At 46.0% G+C, this 27,029-nt stretch overlaps 1 protein-coding gene across 1 annotated transcript; it reads right to left on the bottom strand.

The window, feature by feature from the left end:
* Positions 1–4,532: 4,532 nt before the first annotated feature.
* LOC121577398 lies at positions 4,533–25,956 on the bottom strand. The gene is made up of 6 exons (XM_045215610.1): positions 25,947–25,956; positions 25,370–25,699; positions 12,878–13,214; positions 12,698–12,761; positions 12,306–12,578; positions 4,533–4,595 (listed from the first exon to the last, which is right to left on the bottom strand). Exons 1-6 carry the CDS (start codon positions 25,954–25,956, stop codon positions 4,533–4,535), a joined length of 1,077 nt encoding a protein of 358 aa, XP_045071545.1.
* Between the last annotated feature and the right edge of the window lie 1,073 nt (positions 25,957–27,029).

The following is a 27,029-nucleotide window of genomic DNA, read 5'->3' as shown; positions in this document are numbered from 1 at the left end:
TACCCGCACCGATTCCACTGTACCCAACTCTGTTTTCACCCATCCTGAAACCACAAATGGATCAACCAAAAGGCAAGGCTCCACTTTTTCCAAATTTTGTGGGCAGTGTGCACATAGCCTGTCTTCTCTTGAGAGCCAGGTCTGCCTACGGTGGCCTTTCTCAATAGCAAGGCTATGCTCACTGAATGTGTACATAGTCAAAGCTTTCCTTAAGTTTGGGTCAGTCACAGTGGTCAGGTATTCTGCCGCTGTGTATTCACTGTTTAGGGCCAAATACCATTCTAGTTTGCTCTGTGTTTTTGTTAATTCTTTCCAATGTGTCAAGTAATTATCTTTTTGTTTTCTCATGATTTGGTTGGGTCTAATTGTGTTGCTGTCCTGGGGCTCTGTGGGGTCTGTTTGTGTTTGTGAACAGAGCCCCAGGACCAGCTTGCTTAGGGGACTTTTCTCCAGGTTCATCTCTCTGTAGGTGTTGGGTTTGTTATGGAAGGTCTCGGAATCACTTCCTTTTAGGTGGTTGTAGAATTTAACTGCGCTTTTCTGGATTTTGATAATTAGCGGGTATCGGCCTAATTCTGCTCTGCATGCATTATTTGGTGTTTTACATCGTAAACAGAGGATATTTTTGCAGAATTCTGCATGCAGAGTCTCAATTTGGTGTTTGTTCCATTTTGTGAATTATTGTTTGGTGAGCGGACCCCAGACCTCACAACCATAAAGGGCAATGGGTTCTATAATTGATTCAAGTATTTTTTGCCAGATCCTAATTGGTATGTCGAATTGAGACCAGGTGAGTAACTAACACAGGTGAAATCAATGAACAAAAATGAAAGACAGGGCTACGTTCAAGAACACAAAGAAACAGGGCTACGTTCAAGAACACAAGGTGAACTAAGAAAATAAATACAGAACCTTACACCGACGCTCGATGTCGCCGGCCAGAAGGATGGCCCCGAGGGTGAGGTGCGGGCCGGTCCGGACGGCGAAGGTGGAGTATAGAATCATAAAAGATCATTTCCAAAATAAACCCAGATTGTAATTATGTCATTAATTAGGGAATGTATAACATTGCATGTTTGTTATTTTGTATTTGTTAAGTATTGAAACTCACCTTCTGCACCTGCTTTCTGACTCCCGGTGTATACGTTACAACGATTATCAAAGCGGCAGCAAGCAGCAGCAGGCTGTTTACATTGAGAGCGAGCTCCTGAGTGCAAAGCTGTCATCAAGGCACAGGGTGGCTACTTTGAAGAATCTGAAATAAAAAATATATTTGGATTTGTTTAACACCTTTTTGGTTGCTACATGATTCCATATGTGTTATTTGATAGTTATGATGTCTTCACTATTATTCTACAATGTAGAAAATAGTACAAATAAAGAAAAACCCTGGACTGAGTAGGTGTGTCTAAACTTTTGACTGGTACTGTGTATATGTGTTAATTGTTTTATTATTGTACATTTTTTGTTGCCTCTTTGGCCACCCACGGGCCTGGGCCCAGGGGCTTCAGCCCCGGAAAGCCTCTGCATTAATCCGGCCCTGATGGCGTCACACAATTATGCCAGGACCACAGCTCATTAAAAAATCTATCTTCACAATATTTTAAGGGTTTCTTTGCAGTCTCTGTCCGCTGAAGAGCCTCTAGAAAAGTTAAATGGAATTTTGCAGTCGAAAGGAGATGGTTCCTCAATGTGGAAAAAATAGTCCGGGTAGCCATGATTAGCTGTTCAGGAGTCTTATGGCTTGGGGGTAGAAGCTGTTGAGAAGCCTTTTGGACCTAGACTTGGCACTCTGGTACCGCTTGCCGTGCGGTTGCAGAAAGAACAGTCTATGACTAGGGTGGCTGGAGTCTTTGACAATATTGAGGGTCTTCCTCTGACACCGCCTGGTATAGAGGTCCTGGATGGCAGGAAGCTTGGCCCCAGTGATGTACTGGGCCGTACGCACTACCCTCTGTAGTGCCTTGCGGTCGGAGGCCGAGCAGTTGCCGTACCAGGCGGTGATGCAACCAGTCAGGATGCTCTCGATGGTGCAGCTGTAGAACTCTTTGAGGATCTGAGTACCCATGCCAAAAACATTTCAGTCTCCTGAGGGGAATAGGCTTTGTCGTGCCCTCTTCACGACTGTCTTGGTGTATTTGGACCATGATAGTTTGTTGGTGATGTGGACACCAAGGAACTTGAAGCTCTCAACCTGTTCCACTACAGCCCCGTAAATCATCTCCTTTGTCTTGATCACGTTGAGGGAGAGGTTGTTATCCAGGCACCACACGGCCAGGTCTCTGACCTCCTCCCTATAGGCTGTCTCATCGTTGTCGGTGATCAGGCATACCACTGTTGTGTCGCTGGGCAAACGTAATGATGGTGTTGGAGTCGTGCCTGGCCATGCAGTCATGGGTGAACAGGGAGTACAGGAGGGGACTGAGCACACACCCCTGAGGGGCCCCCGTGTTGAGGATCAGCGTGGCAGATGTGTTGTTACCTACCCTTACCACCTGGGGGCGGCCCGTCAGGAAGTACAGGATCCAGTTGCAGAGGGAGGTGTTTAGTCCCATGATCCTTAGCTTAGTGATGAGCTTTGAGGGCGCTATGGTGTTGAACACTGAGGTGTAGTCAATGAATAGCATTCTCACGTAGGTGTTCCTCTTGTCCAGGTGGGAAAGGGCAGTGTGAGTGCAATAGAGACTGCATCATATGTGGAACTGTTGGGGCGGTATGCAAATTGGAGTGGGTCTAGGGTTTCTGGGATAATGGTGTTGATGTGAGCCATGACCAGCCTTTCAAAGCACATCATGGCTACAGACGTGAGTGCTACTGGTCGGTAGTCATTTAGGTAGGTTATCTTAGTGTCCTTGGGCACAGGGACTATGGTGGTCTGCTTGAAACATGTTGGTATTACAGACTCAGTCAGGGACATGTTGAAAATGTCAGTGAAGATACTTGCCAGTTGGTCAGCACATGCTTGGAGTACACGTCCTGGTAATCTGTCTGGCCCTGCGGCCTTGTGAATGTTGACCTGCTTAAAAGTCTTACTCACATCGGCCATGGAGAGCGTGATCACATAGTCATCCGGAAAAGCTGGTGCTCTCATGCATGCTTCAGTATAGGGCCTGTATCGTGGTTATTGTAGGCTAGTATCATCATTAGGAATGGTGAGGATAACTATATCGTGGTTATTATAGGCTAGTGTACCGGGAATGGTTAGGCTAACTATAGCGCGGTTATTAAAGGCCAGCGTACCGGGAATGGTTAGGCTAACTCTGATGCAGTTTGTTACACAGTTGCTGAGATATGTGCGTAAACCACAGGCCTATGTATCCATTCCTGCTGTTCTCAAGACCATTGTTGCATCTCCCTCCCCTGCAGTCTTAGAAACATGAAGGTAAACAACTAAAATACACTTTATAACTGGTGAATTACTAAACCTGATACTCCAATTAAGCAGGAAAAATAACTTAGAACAGACCTGTAGCACTGTAAGACACGTGTTTCTCTGTTGATTGTTTTAAACCTGTTTTATTCTCAGGACCAAGACTATAACATTGAGTATTGGGACACAGGGCAACAACATATCCAATATTTTATTTAATTTTTAATTTTACCTTTATTTAACTAGGCAAGTCAGTTAAGAATAAATTCTTATTTACAATGACGGCCTACACCGCCAAACCCGGACGACCGCTGCTCCCGATTGGCTCAGCGGTCTAAGGCACTGCATCTCAGTGCTTGAGGCATCACTACAGACCCCCTGGTTCGATTCCAGGCTGTATCACAACCGGCCGTGATTGGGAGTCCCATAGGGCGGTGCACAATTGGCCCAGTCGTCCGGATTTGGCTGGTGTAGGCCATCATTGTAAATAAGAATTTGTTCTTAACTGACTTGCCTAGTTAAATAAAGGTAAAATAAAAAATAAAATATCCTGGTCTCTTCTACATAATACAACTAAACATTAAACAAATTAAGTATTTAAAAAACAATGCTAAACAAAACAAAATGTATGAATCCACACTCCAGTACATTTTACAATACCTTTCACATACAAGCGTGTGTTCTGCAGAAGAAATCCCCAATAAAAACTAGAATGGTGAGGTATAATGTCTTATCAAGTGTACTTACCTGGTGAAGAGAGAGAGGTTTGGTAGGGGACCTTACTGGCTGTGTGGAAACAGAAGAGTGTGAGGTCTGTGGTTGACACTAACTAGATGTACTGAGGGACTGAAGGGTAATGCAGAGCTGGCTTCCTGTCCTCATGATGCCTCTTCCTAACAACCAAAGGGCTTCACAATAAATGTGTGAACTTTTGGAGCACAAGTATTATACTAGAAGGAAAGTTGGAAAAGATCCCTATTAAAATCCTTTAAAACAAATGCAACAACATAATGTGACCATACTAATAGACTTATGGTATCTCTGTAGTTCTGTATGTCCCACCAGCTACACTAAAACCTGGTGTTTCCAGTGTACTGTACTACAGCGCTCTCTACTGGCATCTTAACAACAACAACAGCCATTAATTTGACTCAAACACAGTCTATGGAGCAGCACTGGGGAGGTTGAATTCCACAGCAGCGTACTGGAAATTCTCTTCCTGTTTCTGGGGTTGAGTTAGGATTAAAAATACAGGTTAAGAAAACATAATAATTATATGCTGAGTGTTTGAAAATAAAAACATTAATTGGACCAGTGTCGTTTCTGATTCTACAGGATTAGCATTGAAAATGTGACCAGCGGTTTTGAAATCTAGTAATAACGTGGCTGTAGATCATTTTAATTATTGCATTGAATTATTGCGTTGGCTTATTCTTTGTTATCTTGAACCTTGTGTACTGTGTCTGTGCTGAGTACAGGATTGGACACCACTCTATAGAGAGCCCTCTATCCTGACACCTCTGGATCAGTGCTGCAGGTAAAACAATGATCCTCCTTTTACTCTCTCTCTCTCTCTCTCTCTCTCTCTCTCTCTCTCTCTCTCTCTCTCTCTCTATGATCCATCGCTCCACCCTCCTGCGTCTGTGTCTCCTCTCTCTGGCTCCTCTCAGTACCGCCTTATTGATGTCATGAGGGACTCTCTTTCCCATGATCCTTGCTTCTCCATGGCCTCTCTCCTCTCCATCCTTGACCGTCACTTAGCAACCGTGCTCAGAACTGTGAGCCGTTTCCAGGAACGACCGCCTAGTCGCCATGGAGGAGCGATGATGAGGTTATCTATGATGAGGTCACTAATTATAGGTCCTCGGTTACACCTGTTACCGCTGCAGGGTAGTGTGGCCACGCCCAAGACACAACACAATAACAATTTAACTGTCAAAGGAAATTAAATCATGGCTCATCACTGTGGCGATGACGGTTTATGTGTGATGACATCGCAGCGGCAATCCACAACATTTTTTAAATGACATTTGGAGTTCCTGGTGTGACATGCATCAATGAATTTTGATTAGTTCCAGGTGCTGCCTGTGTGTGGGGCGGGGTTTTGTGTTTTAATGTCCATTGTCTCTTTGTGTCCAAAGATCCCTTTTATCCATGGACAGGTTGGCTTGCTCTGGAAGGATGAGAGCGGGACCGTGTGGCCTAATCTAAATTCAGTGGAACTTTGTAAGTGTTCCCATCTCCAGATCCTCTCTGTCTTCCTGAGCACACCTTCCTCAACTATGCACTTCTGTAATTATTGCCATTTATTGGAACACTAACATTTAATTGTATAATTGGACAGCTTATTGTATGAGCGACAGCGCCAAAGATTATGTTATGTTTGTGTGGAGCGTTCCATTGATGATTGATTTAAGCTGCTATATATTGTTGCCTAGATACAGAACATAAACAGAAGCTTTCTATTGCAACATATCACTCTGTCATTTCCATGCTCCACATCTGATGTAAAGAACCTGTGTTTTGTTAATGTTTAGTTGTATTTAGTCATTTATTCAAGGACCTCACCTCATTAAACAAGGTGGCGTAGCAGCTAAAACCTTAAACCTGTTACACTGGCATCATTTGTTTGGCCCTTAACAGTTAAAGAGGATATCTGTGTCCAAAATGTCACCTGGCAGTATATAGGGAGTAGGATGTCATTTCAGACACATACTATGTGTAGGTTTAGTGTGGTGTATGGATGGGATGTTTAAATCACAGTGTAATGGACATTTACTATTAGACCTCATGAATAAAGTTGGTTATATTGTGTTATTTAAAGCTGGAATCCTTAATGCTGAAACTGTCCATTTGGGATATTACAACAATTAAAGATGTTCCTGTAAAAAATAATTGTATTTAAAGGGAAAGTTCAAGCCAAAATCTAAGTAATTCTAATTGAGTAATTATACAGCATTTTCAAAAAGCATAAAAAAACATTTTTTAAATTACATTATGTCACGGTTCAGACAGACGACAAGAGGACCACAATTGCGTCACACCAGAAAGTTTATTAACACTTAAGGGAGAAGGGAAGTAGGGAGTGAGTGAAGGCTCCAGGGGTTATTCCGTCCAATGTGCTGGGTCTGTGCCCCCCAGTGGCAGCGATGCGTCCGATGACGCCGGTGGTTGGTGGTCCAGAAGTCCTGGGGGAGGAAACACAGACACAACGGGGCTGGATGAAACAAGGCAGAAATACAGTTCAAGGGAAATCCAAATACGTTGTAGCAAGGCAGAAGGCTGGTCAGAGTTACCGGGGTCGAAGAGTAGTCAGGAGTCGTAATGGCAGAAAGCAGGTCTGGTTTTCCTGGGGCAGAAGAGTATCCAAGAATCAGGCAGGTCCGGGGTCACAAAACAAGGGTGAGCCAGAAGCGCGAGCAAACAGGTTCCGGGTGTGAGCTTTGCAGACGATCTGACAAAGGAGAGCTGAAAGACAGGACTTTAAATACTGGGAGAGGTTAGTGGGTAATGCAGCGCAGCTGGCAGAGTAATTAGAGCCGAGCAGAGCAGGGACAGGTGGAGCTAGTTAGGCTGAGTAGAGAGAGGGAGGTGAGCAGAGTGGAAGATAGTGGAAACAAATTAAGGTGGTAACCCGGTGGAGTGAGAGGGCTCATGACAGAACCCCCAAGGGACGGCCCCAGAAGTCCCAAGAGCAACACCACGCCGGGCGGGAGGAGGGGAGCCGGAGGAGGGCTAGAACTCCTCCGAACGGTCCGAGCGAACGTCCTCATCCTCGGAGGAAGCCGGAGGGCCGTGGTCGGGGAGATGGGACAGGTCCCGAGACAGGATCAGGCACAGGACAGGAAGCCGAGCGGGCAGGACGGTTAGGGATCCCTCTGGGGCGGCCCTACGGATTGCAGGTTGATCAGGATGCCGTTGGTGGAAGGCGGTGATGAGAGTCCTATCCACAATCCGACTAGCTGGCACCCAGGTCCTTTCCTCAGGTCCATAGCCCTCCCAGTCAATGAGGTACTGGAGACCCCTACCCCTCCGTCTGGACCGAAGCAGGCGGCGGACGGTGTAAACCAGACCACCATTGACGAGCTGTGGAGGAGGAGGACAAGGCGCAGCAGGGACCAGCGGACTCTCATGAATGGGCTTAATCTTAGACACATGGAAAGTGGGGTGCACCCTCATGGAATTAGGCAGTTGGAGCCGGACAGCAGTTGGGCTAATCACTCTTATGATAGGGAATGGGCCAATGAACCGAGGTGCCAGCTTTTGCGACTCCACCCTGAGTGGCAGGTTCTTTGACGACAACCACACCCTTTGACCAACATGGTAGGTGGGAGCAGGGATTCTCCGACGGTTGGCCCCGGTAGTGTAGCTGGCAACGGATCTGAGGAGTGTGGCTCGGGCTTGTGACCAGGTGCGGCGACATCGACGGGCAAAAGCAAGTGCAGATGGGCAAGTAACCTCCCCTTCCTGGCTGGCAAATAGAGGAGGCTGGTATCCATAAACGCATTGGAAAGGGGACATCCCGATGGCAGAGCAGGTCAGAGAATTGTGTGCGTACTCCACCCATGTCAATTGCTGCGACCAGGAGTGGGGGTTGCGTGAAGTCATGCATCGCAGTGCCTTCTCGAGCTCCTGATTTGCCCGCTCTGACTGCCCATTGGATTGGGGATGGAATCCGGAAGTCAGACTGACTGTGGCTCCCAGCAGGTGACAGAACTCCTTCCAAAAAGCGGAGGAGAATTGTGGACCACGGTCAGAAACTACATCCTTTGGCAGTCCGTGGATCCGGAAGACGTGTTCCAGGACCACCTGGGCGGTCTCCTTGGCGGTTGGGAGCTTGGGGAGGGGAATGAAGTGTGCCATCTTGCTGAATCGGTCAACTATGGTGAGAATGACGGTCATGCCACTCGAAGGGGGCAGCCCCGTGACAAAGTCAAGGGCGATGTGAGACCAGGGACGTCTGGGCACAGGCAGGGGCTGCAGCAATCCGGCTGGGGGCTGGCAGGACGACTTGTGTTGGTTGCAGATGGGGCAGGCTTGGACGAATTCCCGTACATCCTTTCTCAGAGAGGGCCACCAGAACCTCTGGGCGAGCAGGTTGTAAGTGCGTGGTGGAGCCAGGGTGACAAGCTAGGCGGGAGTCATGTCCCCACTGAACGACCTGGGACCTCAGGTTTTCGGGGACAAAAAGGCGGTCAGCTGGGCAAGTGCTGGGACCGGGCTGGTTACGGAGAGCTTCCAGCACCTGTTCCTCAACAGCCCAGGTCAGAGCTGCTACGATGCAGGGGCTTGGCAGAATCGACACCGGATCCTTGGAGGGGTTGTCATCCTTCTGGAATTGACGGGAGAGGGCGTCTGGCTTGGTGTTGCGTGATCCAGGCCGGTATGACAGAGTGAAATTAAACCTGGTGAAGAACAGGGCCCAGCGGGACTGCCTGGAGTTCAACCGTTTGGCCGTGCGGATGTACTCCAAGTTCTTATGATCGGTCCAAACGAGAAATGGAATGGTGGACCCCTCCAGCCAGTGACGCCACTCCTCCAAGGCAAGCTTCACAGCCAGCAGCTCTCGGTTCCCTATGTCGTAATTGCACTCAGAGGGGGACAACCGACGTGAGAAAAAGGCACAGGGATGGAGCTTCCTATCCTCCGCAGCCCACTGAGAAATCACAGCACCAACTCCCACATCCGAGGCGTCCACCTCCACAATGAATTGCCGGTCCACATCAGGCATCTGGAGGATGGGAGCGGAGGTGAACCTTACCTTGAGGGTACTGAAGGCCTTGTCGGCTGCTGGGGTCCAGGTGAAGGGTTGCTTGGTGCTGGTTAGAGCAGTGAGAGGGGCAGCAACGGTACTGTAGTTCCGGATAAACTTTCTATAGAAGTTAGCAAACCCCAGAAACTGTTGCAGCTTCTTTCTGTTCTCCGGAACTGGCCATGAAGTGACTGCTGATACTTTGGCAGGATCCATTTGGATACTTCCCTCTGCCACTATGTACCCCAGGAAGGCCACTGTCTTGACGTGAAACTCACATTTCTCTGCCTTGGCGTAGAGGGAATTCTCCAGAAGACGATGAAGGACTTGCTGGACATGGCGGGTGTGTTCAGACAGGTTTCTGGAGTAGATTAAGATGTCATCCAGGTAAACGAAGACAAACTTGTTTAACATGTCCCGCAGTACATCATTCACTAGAGCCTGGAACACAGCAGGAGCATTGGTGAGGCCAAAAGGCATAACCAGATACTCGTAGTGGCCTGTTGGTGTATTGAATGCGGTCTTCCATTCATCTCCCTCCCGGATCCGCACTAGGTGGTAAGCGTTTCTGAGATCCAACTTGGTAAAAACAGTGGCTCCCTGGAGCAACTCAAAAGCAGAGGTGAGCAGAGGGAGAGGGTAACGGTTTTTCACTGTGATGTCGTTGAGTCCCCTGTAGTCGATGCAGGGGCGAAGAGATCCGTCCCTCTTCCCCACAAAGAAGAAGCCAGCACCAGCCGGAGATGAAGATGAACGGATCAATCCTGTGGACAGAGAGTCATTGATGTAGTCCTCCATGGACTTTCTTTCAGGAGCAGACAACGAACAAAGACGGCCCCTTGGAGGGGCTGTTCCCAGGGAGGAGGTCGATGGCACAGTCGTACGGTCGGTGAGGGGGCAGAGATGTGGCTCTTGCTTTGTTAAACACTTCTCTGAGACCATGGTAGCATTCCTGGGACATGGGAGAGGTCAGGAGCGGAGTTAGTAGGTACTGGCCGAGGGGGTAGTGCGGCAGCAAGCAGGCAGGTTCGGTGGCAGTCCTCTCCCCCACTCCCTGATCACCCCCGGTCACCCAGTCGAGCTGAGGGTTGTGCCGGCGGAGCCATGGGTAACCCAGGATGAGGGGTTGGCCTGGAGAGGGAAGCAGGTGAAACTGGATAGTTTCTTGATGGTTTCCGGACAGACCCATCAAGACCGGGGCCGTGACATGAGTGACCGATCCGAGTAAGTGTCCGTCCAGTGCCCGGGCAGGAATAGGAGGTGTCAAACGGAGGTTCTCCAGTCCCAGTTGGCGTGCCAGCTTGATGTCCATTATGTTGGCTTCGGCGCCAGAATCCACCAGAGCAGCCAGGGTGTGAGTTGAGTCAGAGAGGCGGAGGTGAACTTGCAGCAGGGGTTTGCGGTCGGAGGACTGGATGGTCATTGAGCTCAACCGGACTCCCCTATGCCCGGTGAGCTTCGGCTTACAAGGGCAGGTTACCACATCGATGTCCATCACCTCCACAATAGAGGCAGAGGTTTGAGGTGGAAGCGGCGCTGGCGCTCTGCAGGAGTGAGAGAGGCTCGCCCAATCTCCATAGGCTCAGACTGATCAAGCTGACTTGGGTGAGTGGCAGTAGCTGACAGGAGCCCAGTCGGATCTCTCCGAATGCCGGTAGTTGGTGGACCTTGGCGCCCCCCCTCTCACGACGACGGGTCTGTATCCTTCTGTCGATCCGGACAGTCAGTGCGATGGCTTCATCAAGAGTGGAAGGCAGTTCATGGGGAGACCAACTCGGTCCCTTGATATAGTCAGCCAAGCTATGGAAGAACGCGTCCACCAACGATGGTGTGTTCCAAGAACTTCGTCTTGCCAGGGTTCGGAAGTCGATGGAATGGTCTGCGACTGTACGTCTGCCTTGTCGAATACTGAACAGTTCACGAGACGCCTCTGCGGTTGGTGAATCCAGGTCAAACACCTTCAGCATCTCCTCAGCAAACAGGTCGAAGGTTGCACATGCGGGGTTTGACGTTCGAACTCTGCTGTTCCCCAGAGTCGAGCCTCGGCCCGTCAGGTGAGTGATGGCATACCCGACCTTAGCCCCCTCCGTGGCGAAGGTCCTTGGCTGCAAGGAGAACTGAAGTCGGCAGCTAGTCAGGAATGGCCGGACCTGGGTAGAATCGCCGTTGAACCGCTCGGGGTTTCCAATCTTGGGTTCCGGGGCAGCGGCTGCAATGACCGGGGCAGGTAACTTCGGCGGCAGGGCTGGTGGGCAGACTGGCTGGGGTAAGGTTGGTGAGGAGTTGGATGATCATGGCGAGTTGTTGTTGCTGCTGCTGGGACTGCTGCTGGTGCTGCTGGAACTGCTGATGCTGTTGGTGGCCGACCTGAAGCAGAGAGGTGATGTCGCCGCTCATGCGGCCTAGCTCTCTCCAGTGTGTTCCAGGCGTAGCATGGCGGTGGGTTGCTCAGGTTCTTCGGTTTCCATGTCGGGGGAAGTGTGCGCTGAGTCCATGATGGTCAGATCGTACTGTCACGGTTCAGACAGACGACAAGAGGACCACAATTGCGTCACACCAGAAAGTTTATTAACACTTAAGGGAGAAGGGAAGTAGGGAGTGAGTGAAGGCTCCAGGGGTTATTCCGTCCAATGTGCTGGGTCTGTGCCCCCCCCCAGTGGCAGCGATGCGTCCGATGACGCCGGTGGTTGGTGGTCCAGAAGTCCTGGGGGGGAGGAAACACAGACACAACGGGGCGGATGAAACAAGGCAGAAATACAGTTCAAGGGAAATCCAAATACGTTGTAGCAAGGCAGAAGGCTGGTCAGAGTTACCGGGGTCGAAGAGTAGTCAGGAGTCGTAATGGCAGAAAGCAGGTCTGGTTTTCCTGGGGCAGAAGAGTATCCAAGAATCAGGCAGGTCCGGGGTCACAAAACAAGGGTGAGCCAGAAGCGAAGCAAACAGGTTCCCGGGTGTGAGCTTTGCAGACGATCTGACAAAGGAGAGCTGAAAGACAGGACTTTAAATACTGGGAGAGGTTAGTGGGTAATGCAGCGCAGCTGGCAGAGTAATTAGAGCCGAGCAGAGCAGGGACAGGTGGAGCTAGTTAGGCTGAGTAGAGAGAGGGAGGTGAGCAGAGTGGAAGATAGTGGAAACAAATTAAGGTGGTAACCCGGTGGAGTGAGAGGGCTCATGACACATTACATTAAAAGCTGCAATGCCTATAACCCATAATTGGATTAAATCCAACCCAATGTCTATTGAGCAGCACTGGGGCTGTTGAATTTCACAGTAGCGTATTGGAAATCCTGGTCCTGTTTCTGGGGGTGGGACGGTGGAGTACAGAGGCACTTCCTGGTTTCTGTGTTGGATGCTGGCGTGGGTAACATCATCCTGATCATCTGTGATCGGTCTCTGTGCTGCAGTAGGGGCCATGGCCATGCCTGAGACGTTGTCATTCACTGGATTATAATCTCTCTGATGGGGAGAGAGGACAGACAACATGAGGGGTGAAAACTTACATATTACCACAGTCATTGAGTCCATCTATACACAGATCACTGTAGTTCTCAGTCAGCTGATTCCAACAGACTCACCTGTCCATTCTCTACTGTGTCTCTCCTGTCTTGTGTGTCAAACGTGGATTTGGAGGCCTTCTTCCTGTTTTGTTAATGAATAAATGAAGTAATAAATCAATCATCAATCAATCAAGGAATATACATATTTTGATTGATTATAAAACAGAATGTGAAAAAGGGTAAATTCCTCTCACTCACCTGAACCACATGAAGCCAGAGAGACAGAGGATGAGAATCAGAACAACCACTATGATTCCTACAGCTGCTTCCTTCAAAGACGATTGTTCCCCCACAGACAATACAGGAGAGTGGAGATTATTGTAGCCTTCTACAGTACAGGAGTATCTGCCTGTATCCTCACTGCTGACTGGGTCTAGGGAGAGGTAGTTATCTTGGGTGTTTGTGTTGGTGAGACGTTGTCTGTTCTTGTACCAGATATAGGAGGGGTTGGAGTTGTCAGTTAGCGTACAGGTGGTGCTACAGGTCAGTGTCACCTTCCCTTCCTCTGTGGCAGGAGTCTCCTTCACCTGCAAGTCTGAAAAGGGGTAAATGAAGACAAAAGAGCACAATCATGAGAAGGGTGTGCTTGAAAGGATGCACATAACTCTGCAATGGTGGGTTGTATTGGAGAGTCTCAGTCTTAAATCATTTTCCACACACAGTCTGTGCCTGTATTTAGTGTTCATGCTAGTGAGGGCCGAGAATCCACTCTCACATAGGTACGTGATTACAAAGGGCATCAGTGTCTTAACAGCGCGATTTGCCAAGGCAGGATACCCTGAGCGCAGCCCTATCCAGAAATCTGGCAGTGGCTTCTGATTAAATTCAATTTTCACAGAACCGCTTCTTGCAATTTTGATAAGGCTCTCTTGTTCAGATATCGGTAAGTGGACTGGAGGCAGGGCATGAAAGGGATAACGAATCCAGTTGTTTGTGTCGTCCGTTTCAGGAAAGTACTTGCGTAATTGCGCACCCAGCTCACTCAGGTGCTTCGCTATATCACATTTGACATTGTCTGTAAGCTTGAGTTAATTTGCACACAAAAAATCATACAATGATGGAAAGAACTGTGTGCTGTCCTTGTTAATGCAGACAGAGAAGAGCGCCAACTTTTTAATCATAGCCTCAATTTTGTCCCGCACATTGAATATAGTTGCGGAGAGTCCCTGTAATCCTAGATTCAGATAATTCAGGCGGGAAAAAACATCACCCAGATAGGCCAGTGTCACGATCGTCGGGAACAGATGAGGACCAAGGCGCAGCGTTGCAGACGAACATACTCTTTATTAGCGATATAACGACAAAATAAACAAAACGATAACGTGACAGTTCACGGTCTAACACAAACCAACTAGAAACAAGATCCCACAACTAATGTGGGAAAACAGCCTCTATAAGTATGGCTCCCAATCAGAGACAACCAGCCACAGCTGACACTCGTTGCCTCTGATTGGGAACCACTCTGGCAAACACAGAAATACAATACCTAGAACCCCGAAATAGAAACACAACACATAGATCTACACACCCTGGCTCATCATAACAGTGTCCCCAGAGCCAGGGCGTGACAGTACTCCCCCCCTAAAGGCGCGGACTCCGACCGCGCCAACTAAATTCCACAGGGGAGGGACCGGGTGGGCACTCCGCCTAGGCGGAGGATCCGGCTCCGGACCTGATCCCCACTCCCTCTCCAACCCCCCAGACCCTGGTCCGGTCTGGCCCCGCTGGCCGGAGCTGGACTGCACACTGGTGGAGTGGATTGCTCTAGCTCCGGCGTAAAGCATCTGACCGGTGCTGGACCAGGCACCAGTGGAACAGGCACGGGCAGTGCCGGACTGACGACGCACACCACTGGCTTGATGTGGGGAACAGGCACGGGCCGTGCTGGACTGATGACGCACACCACTGGCTTGGTGTGGGGAGCAGGAGCGGACCGGACCGGGCTGGCGACGCGCACCATTGGCTTGTGCGGGAGCAGGAGCGGGCCGACCGGCGACGGCTGATGCGCACCCTGCCTTGGTGCGTGGAGCAGAACGGACGGACCGGGCTGACGTGCGCACCCCCTGGCTTAAGTGCGTGGGCAGCAACGGCCGGACCGGGCTGACGATACGCACCCTGGCTTAGTGCGTGGAGCAGGAACGACCGACCGGCTGGGACGTCGTCGCACCCCTGGTTTGGTGCGTGGAGCAGGAACGGCCTGGACCGGGACTGACTCGCACCCCCTGGCTTGGTGCGAGTGGCAGGAACAGGCCGGACCGGGCTGGCGACGCGCACCATAGGCTTGGTGCGGGGAGCAGGAACAGGCCGGGCTGGGCTGGCGACGCGCACCGTAGGCTTGGTGCGAGGGGCAGGAACAGGCCGGGCCGGGCTGGCGACGCGCACCATAGGCTTGGTGCGGGGAGCAAGAACAGGCCAGGCTGGGCTGGCGACGCACACCGTAGGCTTGGTGCGAGGGGCAGGAACAGACCGGACCGTACTGGGGACACACACCACTGGCCCTACACCGGGATCTGGAACGGGCCGGACCGGACTGGTAACACACCCCAGTACCTCTCGCCGTGCCTCTACACCTTCCTTCCCTTCTTTGACCAGTGGCCCCCGTAACCTGGCGGCCTCCTCTGCCAACCCGCTGGACCGCTCTATCGCGGCCTCCTGCTGCCCCGACGCCCACGTCGTGAGCCCCCCCCCCTAAATAATTTCTGGGGGTCTCTCTTCCCCGTGGGCCAGGCCTCTATAGTTCTCGCCCAACTCTCGCTCTTCTGCTTCCAACTCCAGCCATTCTGCTCCTCATTTGATCTTCCTCCACTGTTCCCAAGTCCACCCTCTCTGCTCTTCATTAGGCTTGACCCAGTCGAGGTTGCCACCGAGATCTGCTAGCGACTCCCCTGGCGATGGCTCCTGGACACGCTGCTTGGTCCAGTTTTGGTGGGATCTTCTGTCACGATCGTCGGGAACAGATGAGGACCAAGGCGCAGCGTTGCAGACGAACATACTCTTTATTAGCGATATAACGACAAAATAAACAAAACGATAACGTGACAGTTCACGGTCTAACACAAACCAACTAGAAACAAGATCCCACAACTAATGTGGGAAAACAGCCTCTATAAGTATGGCTCCCAATCAGAGACAACCAGCCACAGCTGACACTCCACAGCTGACACGTTGCCTCTGATTGGGAACCACTCTGGCAAACACAGAAATACAATACCTAGAACCCCGACATAGAAACACAACACATAGATCTACACACCCTGGCTCAACATAACAGTGTCCCCAGAGCCAGGGCGTGACAGCCAGTCGTGTGAGAAACTCGTCATCATGCAAGTGGTCAGACAAGTGAAAATTATGGTCAGTAAAGAAAACTTTAAGCTATTCTCTCAATTTAAAAAAACGTATCAATACTATGCCCCTTGATCACCAGCGCACTTCTGTATGTTGTAAAAGCCTTACATGGTCGCTGCCCATATCATTGCATAATGCAGAAAATTCACAAGAGTTCAGGGGCCTTGCTTTAACAAAGTTAACCATGTCACTGTAGTGTCCAAAACGTCTTTCAAGCTGTCAGGCATTCCCTTGGCAGCAAGAGCCTCTCTGTGGATGCTGCAGTGTACCCAAGTGGCGTCGGAAGCAACTACTTGCATGCGCGTTACCACTCCACTATGTCTCCCTGTCATGTTTATTGCGCCATCAGTACAGATACCAACACATCTAGACCACCAAAGTTCATTTGATGTCACAAAGCTGTCCAGTACTTTAAAAAATATCCTCTCCTGTTGTCCTGGTTTCCAGTGATTTGCAGAAGAGGATGTCTTCCTAATTGATCCCCCATAAACGTAACGGACATTACCAGGAGCTGTGCCAGGCCCGCCACGTCTGTTGACTCATCCAGCTGTAAGCATAGAATTCACTGGCTTGTATGCAAAGCAGTAATTGTTTCAAAACATCTTATGCCACGTCACTGATGCATCGTGAAACAGTGTTGTTTGATGAAGGCATTGTCTGTATCGTTTTTTTTTGCCTTTTCCCCCCAGCATTGTCCCAGCCATATCCGCGGCAGCAGGAATAATTAAGTCCTCCACAATAGTATGGGGCTTGCCTGTCCTAGCCACTCGGTAGCTCGCCATATAAGACGCTTCTAGCCTTTTGTTATTAATGGTATCTGTTGCATTTATACATGTCTTACTACTCATAAGTCGTCTTAATTCTCGCTCAAAAAACTCCCGTGGTTTATTTTTCAGATTGGCATGTTTCGTTTCTAAATATATGCGAAAGAGTGAAGGTTTCATCGAGTTGTGAGATAGTACATTTGCACATATAACACACTGTGGCTGAGGCACTACTCCCAATATAAGTGAACCCCAAATCAATCATATTTGTGCCTCTTCAATGGTCCAATGTCCCTGTCTGTTGTTCGGTGCTTTCCCGGGTAAGGGGGCAGTTGCTCTTCAGCTGCATCAGATTCACAACTGTCAGTGTCCATGCTAGCTGTGCTAGCAACAAATGTAGAATTACTGATGCTAGCATTGGATGTGCTCGTGGAAGCAGAACCACTTGTGTCGTCGACAGGTGCAGGTGTAGTACTGCTGGTAGTAGCAGTACTACCAGTAGAGCTGGTATATGTCTCTATGGACGTGGGCCGTTCTGTTTAAAAAACTATTTATCCATTTTCGAGCAAACGGAATGAGCAGCAGCTACGTTTGGCTACATATGGACCGTTAGTGGAATTCCCACTAGAGAGTAACGGTTAATGTGATTGGATGTATCGTATCTGAAGATTATGCCTTTGTTAAATGTTTTTCATGACGAAATGGAATGTTGGTTGTTCAGGCCAAAGGGGGGATGTTTTATGATGTTATTTGAAATGTGCCGCTTGGAGGGTGACGCCCGAGGGGAGACTGGTGATTGGCCAGAAGAGGGAGTAGCCCCTCCCTTTGCATTGTTTATAAATAGGGGGTAAACGATGAGACGGCAGAACGGCCATAGCAATCTGGGAGCCGTTCTCCGGACATCGCGAGTCTGTATCTATGCTGTAAATTCGTGATTTTAATAAAAGCCTCTAACACGATGCAGTATGGCGAACTCTTTGTTGACAGCGATAATTGCCACCATTCATCATATACGACATAATGGCGCCCAACGTGGGGCTGGTTTGCGTCTCTTCTGTGTTTCAGTCAATCGCCGGGCTAACTCTCTCTGAGGGGAAAAAAAGGGTGAGTGTTCTTACCGCTTCGGAGTTTGTTAGATTGGATATGACTTGTGTACATTGAAGAGATGTTCCATTATAACCTGGCCTCAGGTGGCGTTGTTGCTGGTCAACTAGAGTCGGCTAAAATTTATCCCAGGGGAAACGGCAGATAATTGGGAGTTTTTAGAGCATGAAACGGTAGGATTTAAGTATTGAACGTGTATAATTCATTGGTAACGGGTGACAATGGGTTAGTAGAGAATAAAGGTTGGAAGACGTCTGCATAATTAGGGCACCGGGGGATCTGGAAAAGCCCTCGAATCGAGGCGATTCATAGGAATGGGCCATAAAATCCTTGCAACGCGTTATGTGGTGTATGGTTAATTCAGGGAATTATTAAGCTGGACGGATTATATGTATGTTATATACTCATCGTGTGGTTGACGAACTATAATGCTTGGGGTAACCTCTCTATGATTATCCAGAACTTACGGCAACACAAAGTTAGAAGGAGATATTATTGATAATCATGGACAATGATTGGGCCGCGGTGCGGGGTGTTCATTTGTATAGCTAGTAGGCTGCAGTTAGCTGGAGGTTGGTGTTAATGCTGGATTGTTTCGGGTCACGTGGTACATCGTGGCTAAATGCTAAATGCTAATGCTTAAGGCTCAGGCTAATTTTTGTAAGGCTAAAGTGTGAATCATGCTACATCATGGTGGCTGAGGTGGATGCTAGTGCTAATTGTGTTTTGTGTCACGGTGTACCTTAGGCTAAGCTAAAGGCTAATGCTACAGGCTAATTGTGTTGCGTGCTACATGCTAACGGATATCCTTAGAGATTCCATTGCGATGGATTAAAGTCTCTTAAACTTGTCACTGTCTGTAAGTCAGGTTGTATGTTTTGTGAGCGCTGTTAAATGTTGTTTGACTATAAGGGGGAAATGGGAATTACAGCTGGACTGGTATTATTCTGTTTGGGGAGAGAGAAGAGAGAATCTTTCTTCCACGGTGAAAAGGGGTTTTTGAATGGTTGTGCGCATGCGTTTAATTTTGCGACACTACACTACAGAAAGGGGGAGTTTATGACACGAGATTAGGACACGTTTTGGTTTACGGCACTAAATCTACGACATGCGGTCGACGAAACAAAATGGTGGCGTAAGGTCATATGTTTGTTTGGGGTTTCCTTTTCAGGGGTTTAAGGGCTACCGGAAGAGAGAGGTGAACACGACTCTTTTAAAATCGTTAAAGTAACTGTTATGTGAACGTTAAACTATTTGGCGAGATGTAGTACATTTATAGATCAAATATATGTTGACGGAGTATAATTAATTAAAATAAGACGATTAAAATTAAATGAAATGGTTTGGAGCGATCTATTTAGTAAATGTATGGGGATGCGTTTAATTTTAAAATGATATTTGCGCATGCGTGGGATTCTGCAAAACAACACATTGGTTAAACTGCAGGGGGAGACAGAGGAACACAGACGACGGAACAAATACGCATAAAGAGATTTTAACACGAGGATTCTAGTTTAAACTGCGATTGGTTAAAGATGAAAATTGTTTTGTAGCCTATTGAATTTATAAATTAAATATAGGATAACGGATTATAATAGATTGAATTAAATAATTAAATGACGGATTAAAAGCAAAAGGTTTTTGAGCGATCTATTTCATTCTGAGTTTAGTCTTAGAGTGAATAATGTAGAACGAATGAATATTGAATGGTTGGAAATACTCAGTGATTGCATTAACTGCTGAAATCGTGTGTGTTTCTATGTTTTTGTGAAATATGAGAGGAACATGGAACGGCGAGACGAGAGAGAGAGAAGGGGCTGACTGTGTGCGTCACGAACAAGGTGTGACGAGGCAGACGAGAGGATTGGATCAGGCTAGTACACAAAATCATCCTAACAGAATATGTGATGTTATGACGAGTTTACATGGGCTTGGCAAATACTATTTCATTAAAAATTGCATTTTGGATGCTCTGTGTATCACTGGGGGTTTATGGGGATTGTAATATTGAAGGGTTAGAGGCTTTGTTTTTGGGGATTGCTTTGAAGTTGACTAATTTACTTGCATTTGATGGGTTGTGGTAATATACTCAACACTAATTGATAAGTTGGTGACATAGGATATAGGAATAAAAATTGGGTTTAATTATTCAGGATTTATTTGGAGTTGTTAGGGTTATATTAATAATTTAAGGGGGTAAGCTTTAGGCTATACAGTCTAGAATAACATAGTTCACAATAAAGGAATTTAAAAGGGTTGATATAGGGGAAAATTGACTAAAATAGTAATTATTTAACTAAGGTAGTGTTAGGAGAGATTAATGGCAGAAGTTAGTACACCTTTCTCACATACGGATTCAGCAGAAAGACATCATCCAGCAGGGTGATTATGGCATCAGAGATGACGACGAATACGAGCAGAAACGACGATGAAGATGAATTCAAAACTCCAGAAGGAAGGAAAACCGGGATGTCTGGGAACTTAAGGAGATGAGGAGGATGAAGATGAGTGATTGAGAGAGGTCAGGGGTGGATATGACTCTGTGATCAGAAGGAAGTGGCAAGAGAGGAAAGAAGAAATGGATACTAGAGATTTGATCTCTGATGAAAGTTGAAGGTACAAGAGAGGAAAGAAGAAATGGAGAAATGGAAGAAGTAACACGACTGGATGAAGACCTCAAGAATTGAAGGAGAAGAATAATACAGTGAGGCCAAAGGAAAGGCCACTGGTAAGAAGATGATATTTCAAGGACAGAACTTAGAAGATAACCTTTTGAAGAATACTGATAGGTCCACAACGAGAAGAACCGGACGAAGAAAACTCTATCAAATACAACTTATAACTGGTGGTGGAGAAGAAGAAAAGAAGTGTTGGTTATGAAGAATCAGAGTGAATCAAATCAACAATCACTGATACAGCTTTAACTGAACAATATCAAAGGCAATTGTACCCGCCAAGGGGGGACCAGATGTTCCATATCGACTGTCAGTTTCTGGACAGACACAGAATTGGAGAAGAAGAAACAGGGGAAGATTAAGGAGCAAGTGAAGATCACCTGTGCTTCAGGTGAACACTAAATATTCTAGAGTGCCGAGAATATCCGGAAGGGGTGCATTGCTGAGAGCATCGATTAGAGAAGAACAAAGATATCCAACAATAGCTAACAGTAAAAACAACCGACCATTAGAAGTGATAGTGAATAGGGGAAAACTTATCTGTGTTCAGCCTAAAGAGGTTAAACATCTCATTAATTGATAACTAATTAGGATAGGGATTTGAGGTAGTACTTACTCTTCAAGTACTAATATTAGAAGATACTGTTATTGTAGTGTTGGGAAGAGAATTGAAGCGTACAATAAGATGCACACTAGACGACTGACTGTCTGGTAGACTATTTTAAGAAGTAGGGTTTTTGGGGAATCATTTGCTTAAAAGATAAATATCATAGGAAGGATGATAATGTATTAGATTGCCTGTTAGACAATCTGTCTGGGAAAAAACTTAATAGGGGTGACTGTTATTTTGGGTTACATTCTTACACTAAGAGATTTGAGGTTAGGCTAAAAGGTGTTTAGTCGGTTTTGCCAAGTCTGTGTGTAATGAGTCAGAAGCAGGTGGGGAACTTTCCCAATCACATATTCCAAAAATGTGGTGGTAAGAGATTTTGTCAATAGATCAGGGGAAAAGGTTTTAAATGTTAGGAGAGAAAAGATTAGATTAAAATAAGTTAGGGGTAGGCTAGGTTGAAGGGACTCTGAGACAGTAAGCTAAGTTTCAAAGTTAGTAGTAAGACAGAGAGAGAACAGTGAGGAAGGACATTTTAAAGTTTAGTGGGAAGATATGGTAGGAGTTTAAATCGGTTAGGAGCAGATGCATTGAGAAAGTATGTGTTGCTGAATGATTTGAGGGGTGATTGAGTATCTATATTTACAGTTTCCAGCAGGGAGATCAATGTCATTATAGGTGTATTTTGTGTAATCAAAAGTTTAAAGTTTAGAGGTAGAACTGAAAGGGGAAAAAGTGACACTAGGGGTGATGGATGGAAGTACAAGGAAAGAGTTCGGGGCTTAGGGGAAAACTAGGGATGAGGTAGTAACAATAATGACATCAACACGTGAGTCTATTAAAATAACAGGTAGAAGTAATTTAACTCTTTCAACATTGATAGTTATTAAAGCCATAAATATAGCGCATTTGATTAAGGGTCCAGCATCAATTATAGGGGGAAAATACTGTTATGAGGGGTAGGAGAATAATAATTATAATATGCCATTTAGGATGATGACGTTTCTTTCACAGAGAGAGAGAGAGAGAGAGAGATAATTAGGGAGGATAAGTATTGTTAGCAGGATCAGAAGTAGGAGCTGTTGCACCTACTCAAATAAGGGATTATTTTGCGTAATGTTACAGAGAAAGGTTAGGGAGAATATATGTGTACTTATCTAGTGCAAGCATTAGAAGTTGTTCCGGTTAAGAATGATTGGTTAAAGGGCTATGTAATTTGTAAGGTGATGCTTATAATGGAAGATTTGAAGTCTGTAAAACTTTCCACAGTCACAGAGGGAGTTAAGGATAAGTTTATTACAGTAGTCACTCCAACAGGGAATAATCGAATAGGATGTTGGTAGTTTCCCACTAGAGGGAATTAAGGGTTTTAATTCATCAACTAAATCAACAACGTTAATGGTAACTTTGGGAAGGGATTAATGATACGATGGTAATAGCAAATGTAGGAAGGATGATAACAACTTTTCTGAAATTAAAGGAGGCAGCAAGAGAGACTCAGGGGTTCAGGTTACTACGAATAGGGTTAAAAAAGTAGAGCAGATAGTAGTAGAGAGCAATATAGATTAATCTGAAATGGAGAAGAGAGATTCATCATGGAAGTTGCAGGATGAGGTCTTTTGATTTTGATGACAGAGGGGGGGGGCATCTGATCAGTGCTGCTCGTTCCTCTGTTGTGAAAATTAGAGATAGATTAACTCATTCTGTAAGGTCAGTGAGGAATTGAGGGTCCATGTCTGTTGAGAATTCCATCCCGAACCTGTTAGACGGTTGCGCAGCCTCTGTCAGGTGTGGGTCAGTCTTGAGCTTTGTCATGACTGTGGAATTGGCAACAGTCATTGACAGATAAAATAATGTCGTTGTCAGAACAGTAGGGTTTAAGTGTTCTTGGGTAAATGGATTACCCTATGGGAATTGTTAGATGTAAAGTCAGGTAACAGTGGAAACCTGAAGTATTCAGGTGAAACAGTGAGGGCTAAAAGTTATTGTTGTTCTAATAAAACATATGAGGTAGGGGTATGTTTATGGAAATAATAGGTTATTTTTTATATACCAGGTAGTAAGAAGAGCAGGACTTTGATGGTTAAAAGATTAGCTTTTGACTGACAGGGTGACTATGGGGAATTTTAGAGATATTTGGTGGGTTTGTGATGATAAAGTATATATATTTTTACTCTATGGAGGGATAGGATTTGGGTATGTGTCAACGTTGAAGCTTCCATATGAGGCTTTTACTATTAAAAGAGAGCTAGCACCGGACACAGCTAAATCTAGGGTTAAAAGGGTGCCATGGCTACATGTTATAGTCTTCAAGCCTATCATTGAAGGGTAGGTTTAAGGGAGAAGGGGGACTTCATTCATGGTATGGTGTAACATTTGGAAAATATCAGGGATGCATTTGGATGCAAAATCAGTTAGGCCAGTAGGGGCAGTGATGGGGTACATTTTAAGGCACTGTGTAATATGTTACTGACTTTTGAGAAAGTTATGAGATTGAGATAGGTTGGAGAAGTGGTGCCTGGAGGCAACACTCAGATGCCATTGTTGACTGTTCCGGATCTGGACGAAGAGGACAAGTGGCCTACTGATGGATAAATATCATTTTGGATTATTTGATGATTTGTCAAATTGTTTTTTTCAATATTAGTATGATTTTTAGTATGATTTATGAATCAAAGGGGGGATGGATAATGTGATTCATGCATCATTTATATATCATTTTTAGATTGTTAGTGGATATTGATGTTTAATTTGAAAATGTTGTTTTGCAAAAGATACTGTTTGGTCGTTTATTTTCTTGTCATTCCAGAAGCATTTGGGAGAACAGGTGGAGATTGGAATACTCAAACAAAGACAATATGAAGGGACAATATGACTGGAGGAGATGAAACAAGGAGGGTGTGGCTGATTCCATCATCAACAAGTCCATTGGAAGAGGACACTTCAGGGAGATGAAGTGTAGTGGACTACATTCCAGTGTCTGCAATGAAATATAGACATGTGTAATACATAATTGTGTCATATTCTTAGGTATTGATTTTAGCTTAGATGCTTTTGTTTATTTCGATGGGGTTAGGGACAGAAGGTCTAGGAAGGGAGAGATTCATTGTACGATTCGATGGGTTGACCAGTTGTACAATGGATATTTATGGATAGGATTTTGTTTACATGGGTATTTAATTACATCATAGTTTCAAATGCATTTACATGGTTAATGAGGTTATCTGGAGTACCGACGGTGGTTGCCTGGGGCAGAGGGACCGTGAGAGAATTTTACTGTCTTGATTGATATGGATGGATGGCTGCTGGACAGTTTTTCGCTCTCACACTCCATAGAGATTTATTCATAATTCATAGTAATGTGTTCATACTTCATAGAGATTTCTTCATATGTCATAGTAATGGATTCACACTTCATAAACAGGTATTTCATAGAAAGGTATTTACACTCTAGAGGAGAATGTTTTTGGGTTTAAATATTCAGGGAGATAAATGGTTAATAGTCATAATCTTATTCTGTTTGTTTTCGAGACGTTTATTTCGTCTCGAAAGGGGGGAATATCGTATCTGAAGATTATGCCTTTGTTAAATGTTTTTCATGACGAAATGGAATGTTGGTTTGTTCAGGCCAAAGGGGGATGTTTTATGATGTTATTTGAAATGTGCCGCTTGGAGGGTGACGCCCGAGGGGAGACTGGTGATTGGCCAGAAGAGGGAGTAGCCCCTCCCTTTGCATTGTTTATAAATAGGGGGTAAACGATGAGACGGCAGAACGGCCATAGCAATCTGGGAGCCGTTCTCCGGACATCGCGAGTCTGTATCTATGCTGTAAATTCGTGATTTTAATAAAAGCCTCTAACACGATGCAGTATGGCGAACTCTTTGTTGACAGCGATAATTGCCACCATTCATCATATACGACAGATGTTAATTATTTGACTAGGCTACCTGTATTTGACATTGTGTTATTATTTCGCTGAACACTAGATTGTTTAATTTTATTTTTGGCAGTGAAACGAGGCTACTCAGGCGAGAAAAAAACTATACCCAAATGTATAACCCCGTTGGAAAATTTAAATGGACTGTTTGAAAATGTGCATCACATTTTTATTGCTTGTACCCCTGGGCGTACGCGTGCCCCAGTTTGGGAATAGTCGGACTAGATTATATAATACTGTAAGGGCAGTATTACCTGTGACATTCAGAGTTATTCCAGGGAAGCTGTATCCCCATTTTACCTCAGTTGTTGTAAATCTAAACTTGTATTCAGCAGAGTCACTCTCTCTCTCAGGTCTGTGATTCTCAGGGTGGAGTCTTTGTCTGTAGTTGGATGGTACTTCACACGACCTGCATACTCTGGGTCCTGGCTTAGATCTGCAGTACTCCAGACTCCCATTTGTTGAACCAGGATACTTCTGTGACGTTATGCCAGCTGGGATGTCTATAAGTGCAGGTAACGTCCACTGTTGGCCCCCTTCAAGGCACAGATACTCCTCTTGGTGTAAGTCACATTCAAACAGCTCTGACCATGAACACCTGAAACAAAATGTATCTGATCAAATCCTCAAACGATAATGAGACTATTTTCAAGTGTTTTAGATGTATTGGACTGGGCTATTTAAAATTAAATTAAATATATAGGACACATACAGTGCATTCGGAAAGTAATCAGAACCCTTGACTTTTTCCACATTTTGTTATGTTACAGCCTTATTCTAAAATTGATTTTAAAAAATGTTTTAAAAAAATGTAATAACAAGATAACATACCATCAGCCATTTTCTACCTTTTATATTATACTGTATAATTTCTACTAGTGTTACTATCCAAGAGTTCACAGATTTGTCTGTTTTTCCCCACATGTTCTACTATTGGTCCACAGGCCTTAATGGTTGATACTTAAGATGATTATTATAGGTGAGTCCAGACTACACTGTAGGAGCGAGAAAATCCTCATGGTCTTTTACAGTACAGGAGAAACTGTCTGCAGAGTAACGCCAGACCACTAGAGTATTACAGGAGTATTGTTGGGAAGTACGGTCATGGAGATGTTGTCCGTTCTTGTACCAGATGTAGGTGGGGTTGGGGTTGTCGGTCAGAAGACAGGTGGTGCTACAGGTCAGTGTTCTCTTATTTTCCTCCGTGGCTGAAGACACCTTCACCTGCAGGTCTAAATGATTCTAATGAATTATTAGAATTAGATATTATATATTACCTGTGACAGTCAGAGTTGTTCCAGGAAGCTGTAACACCATTCTGAATACTGTGTTTTAAATCTGAACTTGTAGTCAGCTGAATCGCTCTCTCTCAGGTCTGTGATTCTCAGGGTGCAGTCTTTCTCTTTAGTCCCAGGGTACTCAGCACGACCTGCATACTCTGGCACTGAGCCCAGGATTTTAGGCACCTCATTACATTTCTCTTGGATATATACCAGTTTGGTTCTGAGACTTGGATGTTGATATGTGCAGGGCAGATCCACTGTTGAGCCCTTCATAGCACAGATACTCTGATGGGTGTAAGTCACGTTGAAACAGTTCTGACTCAGAACACCTAAAACATTAGTAGGCCCATTCATTTATTCAATTAGTTTCTTCAGTTATTATTGCACTCAACAAAAATATAAACGCAACATGCAACAATTTCTAAGATTTTACTGAGTTACAGTTCAAATAAAGAAATCAGTCAATAGACATAAATGAATTAGGCCCTAATCTGTGGATTTGACATGGCTGGGAATACAGATATGCATCTGTTGGTCACAGATAACTTTTTTTTTAAAGGTAGTCAGTATCTGGTGTGACCACCATTTGCCTCATGCAGTGCGACATTTCCTTCACATAAGATATCGGATT

Source organism: Coregonus clupeaformis, unplaced genomic scaffold (assembly GCF_020615455.1).
Source record: "Coregonus clupeaformis isolate EN_2021a unplaced genomic scaffold, ASM2061545v1 scaf0482, whole genome shotgun sequence".
In the NCBI taxonomy this organism is placed as follows: domain Eukaryota; kingdom Metazoa; phylum Chordata; class Actinopteri; order Salmoniformes; family Salmonidae; genus Coregonus; species Coregonus clupeaformis.
The sequence above is the reverse complement of the archived record's forward strand: the minus strand, read 5'-3'. Positions and strand labels throughout refer to the sequence as shown.